The sequence below is a fragment of the Anser cygnoides genome, chromosome 3 (genome assembly GCF_040182565.1).
Source record: "Anser cygnoides isolate HZ-2024a breed goose chromosome 3, Taihu_goose_T2T_genome, whole genome shotgun sequence".
Lineage (NCBI taxonomy): Eukaryota > Metazoa > Chordata > Aves > Anseriformes > Anatidae > Anser > Anser cygnoides.
In genome coordinates, this window is record NC_089875.1 from 37,677,378 (window position 1) to 37,688,523 (window position 11,146).

Genomic DNA, 11,146 nt, shown 5'->3' on the forward strand with positions numbered 1-11,146 from the left:
TTTATTCTAGCAGTTGCCTCCCTTTTATTCAGTTACTGCCTTAGTTAAACCCCTGAGACCTTCAGGTATTCTTTGCTGTTTAAGTAAAAAAAATGACATGGTTGTTCAGCCCAACTCATTTATTTTATTATGTTTTAGCAGGAAGATAATTTGCAGGTACTGCGTCTTTTTACAGAGAGACAATCACAGATGATAAGTGATTTTGGGAAACAACTTGAGTCAACCATTTACAAGCTGAAAAGTGATGTTGCTCTTATAGTTAAGAAGAAGCGGGAATACACAGCACATAGCAAATCTTGAGGATTCCCTCCAAGGAAGACATCGAAGTGCAAAGTGAGTTTTCAGTTTGTCTTTAAGTTTTATCACGAGCATTTTATATACACCATAGTTTAAAGCAAATGTTATACCCACTCCCTCAGCTTTTTTTTGTTTATGGTATCAGCCTCTAAAAATCACTCGTTACAAATCTGTTTCACGCTAAGACAAGAAATGAAGTTTTTCAGAAATATTAAGTTCATCTGTAGCAATGCTCTGATCTCAGCAAGCTGTAAGTGGGAAAAAAAGCTGTTATATTACTAAATGCAGATGTACTAGAAAAAAATAGTTTGCTAGATGTATTATCATCCAACCACAAAGACTCCTGAAAGGTAACTTAATATTTACAAACAAATATGGAATTTGTTTCAACAGTTTAGAAGTAGTGTAACTTCCTACAGTTACTATACTGACAAGGCTGCTACTTAGTCACTTTGTAAATGCATTGTTTTTGACACTGCTTTGCATACTGCACTTATTATGCTAGAATGACTTGTTCTCAGTTGAAAGGATGAAATGGCAACTGGTCTTCAGCTAGCTCTATATTACAACATGGGTTTTCTCTTTTTTAGTATGCCTTGCTACAGGCAAGCTGGTAGGACTGAAAGTCAACAGTACTTGTCTACTTAAGACAAGTACAGCCAGCTGATCTTCATAATAACCCACCAAAAAGACAAAACTACTCCTTAAACCTTAAGAAAAAAACAACTGCTTTGACTTGACTATGGGTACTAAGCCTTTAAAAGTAAGAACACCAAAAGGTAACCGTGCCTATCCCAAACAGGCATGAGGAATAACTAGTAGTTTCATCTGCTAAGGCACTTGGTATCCAGGGCCTGCCTGCTTCAAATAGTTGCGGTGAGAAGGTTGTGGTTAATTGCAGACTGATTTATGTAGTAACTTAAAACTTAGGCTGCTGTTCCGCAACTTAAGGTGAAAGAGATTAACAACGTTCTAGAACTAGTACCCAATAAATCACTGATTTATTACGTTCATGAATTAAAACTCAGTATCTTTTAAGGTTTTTTTTCCATTATAGCATACGTTATTATACTTTTTAGCTTATTTTTTCTGCTGTAAACAACAGCACAATGCAACTATTTTATGATTACGCTTCTACAGCCAAATGAACTTTATTGGAATTAGACACAGGTAAGATGTTAGTTCATACAGTTATGCCTTGATGTCAGACTTCAGGCTGGCTAATAACAGAGAATTCAACACCACGGCTGTTGAGGCGATCAATCAGTTTTGTTTTAGAGAAGGCAGCTCCTGGAGAATATACTCCACCTCTGTTAACAAAAATCAAAAGAGAAAAACATTAGTGGTACAGTGACCAAATGCTACCTTTATCTGAAGTCAAAAATATGTTTCCCTGTCTAGGAAAGGAAAAGCCACTTTGTGCCAGACAGAGCATGTGAGCAAGCTGGTTACCTTTAGAGGCTCATTTCTGCATCTAGCAAACTCAATAGAAATTTTTCCATAGCTGAAAATATAGACACTGGTGCAGTGGATGCTGCAAAAACATAACTAAAAACTGTAATTACATCCTTTCAAGTTGAAAGGCAGATGAAGAGTAAGTGACTTTATCATGGTGAACTATCTCCCTTGCACAGCAAGGATCATGTTTAATAGCACTGCCATTTGAGTGAGGTAAGAAAGCAATCCACAGGGTTACAGAGAATCTGTATTTTCAAAGAGAAACATGCACACAGTAGCTGTAATGGAAATCAATGTGTTCTACATAGGAAAGTACTCACTGTTTAGGCAGACAAGTTGCATCTTCCAGAAGAGCTAAGGCTGCTTGAACCATTGCAATTGGAGTTGCAACATAGCCTGGTTCTGATGAAAACCAAACATACAATGTGTTTAAACACAAAATTCACATTTCAAATTTTAATCTTTTTTTATGGCATGCTATCTCCATTTAAGATTAGCTTGCTTTTTTTTTTTAACCTGGCTATCATCCTAAATAGCTAAAGAAGTCCTTAAGAACTAATGTGAACAGAGATCTGCCTCAAATATAAGCCTATAACCACACAACCACAACCGTGAGTTATCACTGCAAAGTGACAGCAAGCTCTTCACTACAGCAAGAGCTTTGCACGTCTGTGCTTAAAAGACTTTTTGATGTGACCCTGCTTACATCTGGCTACATAAACTGTTATTTAAAGTAGCAATGGTTCATTAACTCCCTTCTGAATGTACATTCTTGTTGTCTCCACAACTGTTCAAAAAGCAGGTTACAATGCATACTAGTATAAAGACAGTACTCTCTAAAGCCTGCTGACTTAGTAGATGGTAGTGGAACCATAACCGTGTATCAGGGTAGGAAATGTGATGCAGTTAGCTGCTAACATACATACCCGGTCCTTTCACTTGAGTGCAAATCTTTACATTTGGTTTGCCGTTCTGTGGATTCTGCCCCTCACTGTAACCCTCGCCAAAAAAGGTCATTGTGAAGGAGGTTTCATCCATCTGTAGGGAACAAGACATGAAGCGTGGTCACCAAAACAGTAACTCACTTCTATCAGGCAAACAGGAGTAGTAAATGTAAGTATTATGCCAAATGCCGTGATACATCTAAACACGAAAGCAGTTATATTTTGAGTCATTGCTTAAAAGGTATGATCACAGTTAGATAATCGCTTTCACTTTACTGGAACAGTTACAGCCCTAAAGTCCATTTATTCTCTCATTGCTTTCAGGCTTGAGTTTTTGCTACTCAATCTGTCATCACCTTTGACAGTTTGTATGTTGTGAGCCATTCATGTGAATACATCAGACCTAGAAATTTGATCCACTTTTTCTTGTATCAGTTCCACATACCTAATAACAGAAGGCATGATGACTTAAATATTCATAGGCATACACAGTGTGCATTTAAAAAGGATTTATTTCTTGGAGACTAAGTGGTAGACCACAGCTTACTATTCTACCATTACCATAACGAACTTCTTCAATAACTAGGATGGAAAGCAGTCAGTTACCTGTTTCTGGGTTGGTCCTTTCTTTGTGAAACGTCCAGCAGAGAAAAATTCTGGATACTATATAATGAGAGGGAAAAGGAAAACAACAAAAAACCTCACGTTAACCTAAAGAAAAAAAGCCTCCAAGCACTTAATTCTTTTGTGCTTTGTACACTTACTTTTGTGAGAAGTTTTCTTCCAAAGCTAAATTTCACAAGAAGAAGAAATAAAATGCCAGCAATCATCAGCTTCACAACAGAGCCAAGACCACCTATATTCACATAAGCACCATACTGTACCTAAGGCAAAAACATTTTCAGTGATAGAATTTACATCAAAATTTTTTCATAGATTCATTTTTAAAAATGCAGGATGCAAGTTTTTAATACAACATAGAGCCATTTGCAGAAGACTTTTAAACAGCTGAGTTCTAAACAACTCCTTGAATAACACTTGACTTTATAATTCATTATGAGAAAGCAATGTAACTACAGAATGGAGATGGAGAGAGTATGGTAAACAACAGTGGAAAACTTAGAGTTGTCTTCTGTATCTGATTTCAGGCTTCTTTCCCAAGATATTCCTTTCCTTCTCTCTGTGTTTTAATTTAAGAGAAACCAAGGCCTTGCATTACAATTCTGGAATAGCAACAACAAAACTTTCTCATTAATATTTCCAAGTATATTTTTAGAGCACTGACACCTTCAACCCTAACTGATGCCAGTGATTATGCACAGCTGTTACATGAACTGTCAGTGCTGGTCTCCTCTCAGGGAACCATGGAAAACAAGAACTATACATCCTTCTCACCACCAACACACTCCATGTTGCCTTCACTCTGCACACCAGAGACTCAAGCATAAAAGAAGTTTCCAAATACAAATGAGCAGCATATAATTTATCTATGACAAAATTTAGTACATGATACCAACCTGTCTATTGTTACATAGACTACACTTATGATGCCTTTAAAATCTTCATTGATATAACAAAAAAGCCTCTGCACAGGTACAGAACTAAATACCTTTGCAGTTTCCTAAAAGCATGAAGCCCACTCTTCAAACACTTCTGTAACCCAAAGCTTCCATTCCTTACAAATACATACCCAGAAATCAGACAGCATAAAAACCCTACAAAAGACTCTTAGAATTATTTTTCTAGCAGCAGAAAGCAAGCTCATCAGGCAGGATATCACACAGTATGAAACAGGCCCGGGCATGCAGAAGAACCTGGACCACATCAGGTCAAGCAGCTTCCAAAAGATAATCAAGAGAACAAGCCTTTTTCTCTACACAAGCAAAAGCTCATTATTATTTATTTAACTGCAGAAACCCTGGTACACCGATCTACACAAAGAACTATTATTACATATAGGAGGGATTTGCTGAAAATTAAAATAAAAGACATACTACACTAGTAGCAGTAACTTACTGGTGTTTCCTGCAACTGTGTGTGCAAATAGCGCTGAGACCGTTTCACGACAGAAACATCAGATCCCATGAATGGAATAGCGTACTGTTTGAATTCCTGACTGTAGAACGCAAGTCCTCTGCAAATGGAAAAAAACATTCACAAAAAACATTCAAAACTTCATGCAAACAAAGAAATTGATCATAGCAGTGCTATCAACACTGGCTTTCTCTCAAGCATTTTTATGACATTATCTCTTTTCACTGAAAGTAAAACATTCAATGATTCAATGATTCAATGATTCAATGAATCAATGATTCAAATGAATTCAATGATTCAAATTTATCCTTGGCTCAACTTGAGATTCCATGAACTATACTAGGATAAATATGATAATCAAAATAATATTCTCATATTTGTTTTTTCCATTCTATATTCATCGCTTCTGAAATAAAAGTTTGCCATGCCACTAAGTCTTTTAGAACACGCTAACTGTGAGACATGGTAAATGCTAACATGTTATTTTTCAGTGAAATACGAACATATCTTCAATTCTACCAGACAAGTGTGTGTATGTGTAGATTTTCCTAAAGTCTTAAATGCATATTTTTAGCATTTAATAATATGCTAACATTCTATATAATAAATCCTGGAACTGTTAGAAAACAGCTTGTTTCACATTTTAAGCTTTTTATACCTTCTTTTAAGTTTTGCACCAACTACTGGAACAGGGGCATATCCTATCTTTTTTCGAAGCTTCTTCAGGTTGTCTTGATCTGCGAGGCCATAAACAGCAGACTTCCAAGTCCCATCATGTATACAAGCACCCTGGTAAAATACCATGAAACAATAATTAATGCAATTAATAAGGTTTTAAATATTATTTTAATGATGACTTTGGAATTATTACATAGCATTACAAAATTATTACACAAATGTATTCTGATTACATGCACTATCAAGTATATCAAAACAACCCCAACAAATAGCAACAAAAAAACAGCCAAAGCATTAGGATTACTGGCAACACACTTACATATCCACTACGGTTTGTGTACGAGTCCTTACCACGTCTCTGTGCAAATCAACTGCAAAACCTAAATATTTCTTGAAACTGCTTAATACAACAAATTTTATGTCAGCCCATGCAAACAAACCTTACAAAAGGGCACTTCCTTGGGATACTTTTTTATTAGCTTCTAAAGAATAAAGTATTATATAATAGATATATAATATATATTAGCTTCTAAAGAATAAAAACTCATGAAGGAACTGGCACAGCTTGTTCCTTGGTCTGCATTAATGCAACAACAGTTATTCAAATAGGCTATGCTGATGTCATCACAAGCTCCCATGATGGTATAAACCAACTAACCTCAGGTCCAGATTTCACTGTCAGGAAACTTTCGACAGAAGTTAAGGTACCTTGAAAAGAGGAGAAAACGTAAAGGGTAATTACTTGGGATATACACTCAGGTTAGTTCACACAGCCAGAGGACACTCTGGCAGCCTCCTGACATTGCTAGTGGACAGGACAGAGACACACCTTTATCTCAAAGGAAAGTAAACTAAGATTAAGATCTCGAGCTTTTTTTGTTAGCAAATAATAATTTCATACATACAGTATTTCAGTAACAGTCATTAAACTTATCTTGAGTCATTAAATGCTACAGTTGTTTTATCTAGTTAATAAGATCACGTAAATAATAAATCAAAAGAGGAAAAGAATATTAAAAGCCATATTTAGATTTCCCCAAAGTTTTGCGATAAAGGACAACATTGGCTGTGAAACAGATGAATTAGGAGAGCTCAGTAGCTCTTATTACAAAAAAAGAAAAAAAAAAAGCAAAAAACACTCAACATATCCTAAAACAAAGGTTGCTTAGTTGTAGCGAACAGCAAAACAAAACAACTCCAAATTCTGCTTTGTTTCACTTTGCTCAGTTCCTTCTGAGCTTACAAACTGTTCCTGTAAGAGCAGATCTAAACATAACAAGCAACTGGATAGACAGGTGATAATACCAGAAAGTCAAAATAGGAAGAGATAAAAGACATCTTTATTCAAAACAAGTATTAGACATCAAATTATAAGCTCATGAACAACCAGATACTCATTTTCATGCCTCTCCTTCTCTCCCTCTAATCAGATCCTTTTATAGATTTAGTTTTATTAAACTGAAAGTTGATGACAGGCTCCAATATCAAGCATGTAATAGCAATTTTAATAGAATATTAGAGGCAAAACATTTGGATTCTCTTACTGGCCGTTCCAGTTACAAAGTCAGAATTGATGAACAAAGTATCCTTGTTTGGGATTAGGATAAAGAACTCTTTGCAGAGAATTATATCATCTTACATCTTTTCTCAAATATATTTATTCTCTGAGTTACTGTCCAGCTGCTTTTGACAGAAAAGGCACTGTAAGGCACTACCTACTTAGGTCTGTACAACAGCTGCTCAGTACTGGAGGCAGAGAAACAAAACCTATGAAACCTGATCATCCACTGATTCGCAATCCCTTCCCTACAGCCATCCTGTCCCCACTGTCTCTTCCTTACAGTATTCTCACTGCACAAGAAGAAGTATGCTGTGGCTTGCCCACAGATGCCCACACACTGGCTGAGCAGTCCACTTCCAACAAACGAACCTTCTGTTCTCTCAGTGAGCAGTATCACCTTGAATATCACCTTGAATCTCATCTCTACCTAACCACCAATTTGCTTGAATCTAATGGGAACGTGATTTAGATTTTCTTTTATATCTGTCTACCAGATTTGGCTGAAATTAGTTACCTGGTAAAGGCAGGCAAAAACACAAACTGAAGGAGGTTTGCTACAAGCATTTTTTTAGGAAACCAGATGAAAAGCATAACCTGTGTGTCTTTTTCAGCATAAAGTCATGTTAAGAAAGTCACCTTTCAACTTGTCTCTGGTGTACAGTACTCCCATATCAGCCGGTATAGAGTCAAAGCCACAGCTTCCAATGACATACACTCCCTTCTCAGCAGCTTTTTCATTGTATTTCAGGTACATTCCTTCCAGAAACTAAAACACAATCAGAACAGATACTTTAAGCAGATCCCATATTTGACAATATCCAGTAATAACCATCAGTGCTTTAATCTCAAATCATAGCAGCCTACATACTTCAAATTAGTTACATTTATATTATTATATACATTATATTTATATTATATAAATTATTTATATACATCTTTAAGACAGATGCATATCATTTGTCTTTTATGGTATGAAAATGTCTCAGCAGTGGGAAAAAAAAGTGATCTATCCAAAATTCCTACCTGGAATCACAACTGAGGCTTAAACATAATTTAAAAATGTTGGACTTCCAGAAAGAACCTGAGGGACTCTTGGCTAAAAGTGAGAAAACTATACAAATAATACACATTCATACATCCTAAAGTTAACGTATCTTAAAATTGCGCATCAGGAGGCAGAACTTGTCTGCATGTTCAAAAATGCTAGCAGAAACATAAAACATACTAACCAAGTACTTTAAGAGAGCCCTAACGTAAGGTAGCATTTTTCAGATGTCACTTACCTGGGGTTCTCCACTGATGTCAATGCAGCTCGCACCGTTTTCAACACAAGCTTTCACGACAGGCTCTCCAAAAAATCTATACTGAAGAAGGAAAAAAACAGCACACGTAACAAAATAACCCCCCCACATAACTCACCCCATCTGCTTCATCTAGCGTACACCTACCAGAGAAGGAAGCACTTAATAGCTATTGATTTTTCTAAGTGGGGCAAATGTAATAGTCTTGTCTTCTGGGGGGAGGTTAGGGCCGGAGCAGCAAAGCAAACTTCATCACTGATAAAGGAGATTGCTGCACAAACCACCGTATCTCTCTCAAAAGATAAGGTCACCAAAGCTGATTTAGTATCTCTTATCTCAATTTATGCCTTTTGCATGATCTGCATATTCTCTGCCTAACTAGCTTCACAGACCTTGCTATTATCTAACTGCCAGCTCTCGTACTTTGATCTGCTCTGAACGAGCTGGAAGCATCGTCGCTTCGAGCTCTGTAGTGTCCAAGGCCTCAAAACAGAGGTCCGCGGGCTTCTCTTCCAAACCTTATCTTTACAAAAAGGGCGAAGAGACGCGGCGGGGGAGCACTCACCGGGCCCACGCAGTTGAGCACCAGCCGGGTCTGCCTCGCCATGGCGGCCAGCGAGCCCGGGTCGCCCACATCGCACAGCAGCACGCCGACCTCCGGCCCCAGCGCCGCCTTCCCTGCGCACCGGAGACGGCCGTCACCGCCGGGATCACGGCCCCGGGGCCCTTCCCGAGCCCCTCGGCCCCCGCCCGGGAGCCGCTCCCAACGGAGCGGCCGGTGCCGGTGCCCCGCCGCCCGCCCGGCCCCCGGCCGCGGTGCGTACCCAGCCTCTCGGCCGCCTGCTCCAGCACCTCCTGCAGCTTGGTGCGGCTCCGCCCGGCCACGGCCCAGCGCAGGGCGCCGCGCAGCTCCCCGCCGCTGGCCGCCCGCGCCACCTCCTCCACCACGAACTGCCCGGTGAAGCCGCTGGCCCCGAACACCACCAGCTCGTACGGCCGCTGCTCCCCCCCCGCCGCCGCCGCCGCCCGCCGCCATGTCGAGGGCAGAGCCCGAGCCCCAGCCGCCGCTCTGCGGGGCCCCTCCGCGCCTGGCAGCGGCCGGCACCGCCTGGCGCCGCCCCCGCCCCGCCCGCTGGGCGGCCGTTACGGCCGTTACCCAACCGCAGCGCTGTGAGGGGGCGGGGGGCGCTCGGTGCCCTCACCGCAGCCGCAGCGCGGAGCGGGGCGGGGGTCGCCCCCTCGGGGGCTTGGGCGGGTGAAAGCGTACCGGGGTACGGCTGAAGAGACTTGAGGAGCAGGGGGTTAAGCAGAGACGGTTGTGGAGAGGCCCTTTTCAGAGGCCTCACAGCAGAGACTCTCCTTACCAACATGGCACTGCTATGAATGATCAATACATTTCAGTTCGAGTCGTGAGGATGAACAAAGGGCTGCTACTAGCCGAAAAGCAAACCTTAACTCCCCACCAGTAAAATAAAATGCGCAGTTTCATCCCCAGCAAGTAGTTAGGTTCTGCTCAGCAACGAAAGCAGAACAACCCAAAATGGGACGTTACTGTTGTGGTAGCGGCAGCGGTGACCCTGCAAAAACGTGGTGACAGGCAACACTCGTGACAGCCCAGCACAATGAAGCACAGCCATATATTTGGTGCTTCCCACGGCCAGGCTGCTCGCCTGGATCCCAGAGGCTCACAGGCAGATCTGCCGTACCTGAACCACCACTGACAGATGCCTGTCGAGCCTGTTTTTAAACCTCTAGTGACAGCAGCTTTCACAACTGTCCTCAGGCAATATCCTCCAGCACTGTCCTCCTTACCGCTGGAGACACAAGGCTAGATCTCCACATGATGCAGGTTCAGCCCTGTACTCTTCCTCCCTAGAGTACATTGACAAAAGATTTGATTCCCACGGAATATATAGGGAAAACAAACAAACAAAAAAAACCACCACCACCAACACTGCAAAGCTGGAAATTTTCTTGTATCTCTTCCGCCTTCCCAAACCTGTTCCTCACAGGTCATTTCACACATCCATCTTTCCTGTTGTTGTCTGAATCCCCCCTAGCTGGTTTACATTTTTCTTGAAATTTGGAAATTGAAATGTTCTTGAAATTTCACTTTACCAGTGCTAAATCGATTGAAAAGGTTATGGGATGTGCCAGAATTGATCTCTGTCTCTACACGCCCAAACATCTGTCTTTTTTGTGGAAGTGTCCCACTGCTGATGCACATTCAGCTCATGATCTGTACTACCTTACAGGCTCTTTCAGATCACTGCCGCCAAGCCCATCTTCTCCCATCTCAGATGGGAAGACTGATGTCCTTCCTGAACACGTTTCAAAAGTACCATCTCCCGAGGCACACGAGATCCTCACCTCCTAGCTCAACTCCTTGAGTTGTGCTGATGCTGTTATTTGTAGGCCTACACTATCAGCTGTGTCAGTGAAACAACTCAGTAACAAAAAACAAAGAGTGGGGGAGGGAAGGACAAAGACAGGTTTTGTTCTTTTTTAATTCGGATCATTTTGTTGATCTGATTTACAGAGCAACCCTGCAAAACCAGTTTCTTGTGTTTGAGGTCACTGAACATCCCATTAGGCAAGCTGGTCTCTTACTACCATCTCATCCTTCCTACGCACTGGGATAGTTTCCAGCTGTGCTCATAATACTGTCGAACCCTAAGGAGCGTGCACGCTGCAGGGGGGTTCTGACATAGTTTACAGGGCTGGCTGGGATCTTCCGTGTGCTTTCTTCAGCCCTTTGCTCTGGAAGCTTGCCTTTACTGCTCTCTTGTCTCTTCTCCCTCATCCCTCTCCATCATCCCTTTTTCATATCTCATCCCCCGTCACTTCCAGAAAGCAAAGCAATTTAAAAACTA

The 11,146-nt window shown here is 41.0% G+C and overlaps 1 protein-coding gene across 1 annotated transcript; it reads right to left on the minus strand.

The window, feature by feature from the left end:
- Nucleotides 1–101: 101 nt before the first annotated feature.
- SCCPDH (saccharopine dehydrogenase (putative)) lies at nucleotides 102–11,076 on the minus strand. Its single transcript, XM_048052105.2, has 13 exons — nucleotides 10,908–11,076; nucleotides 9,098–9,418; nucleotides 8,839–8,951; nucleotides 8,256–8,336; nucleotides 7,609–7,738; nucleotides 6,070–6,119; nucleotides 5,392–5,522; nucleotides 4,716–4,833; nucleotides 3,464–3,583; nucleotides 3,306–3,362; nucleotides 2,682–2,793; nucleotides 2,076–2,157; nucleotides 102–1,607 (listed from the first exon to the last, which is right to left on the minus strand). Exons 1-13 carry the CDS (start codon nucleotides 11,074–11,076, stop codon nucleotides 1,502–1,504), a joined length of 1,590 nt encoding a protein of 529 aa, XP_047908062.2. The 3' UTR covers nucleotides 102–1,501.
- Nucleotides 11,077–11,146: the final 70 nt, after the last annotated feature.

What these genes read in the sequence shown, in the direction of transcription:
- SCCPDH (XM_048052105.2), bottom strand. Translation starts at nt 11,076, where the DNA reads ATGAGGGAGAAGAGACAAGAGAGCAGTAAAGGCAAGCTTCCAGAGCAA. An exon ending in CACAGCTGGAAACTATCCCA is followed by an intron (nt 9,419 to 10,907) that starts GTGCGTAGGAAG and finishes GGTAACGGCCGT; the next exon opens with AACGGCCGCCCAGCGGGCGG. An exon ending in TGCTCAACTGCGTGGGCCCG is followed by an intron (nt 8,337 to 8,838) that starts GTGAGTGCTCCC and finishes TTCCTTCTTCAG; the next exon opens with TATAGATTTTTTGGAGAGCC.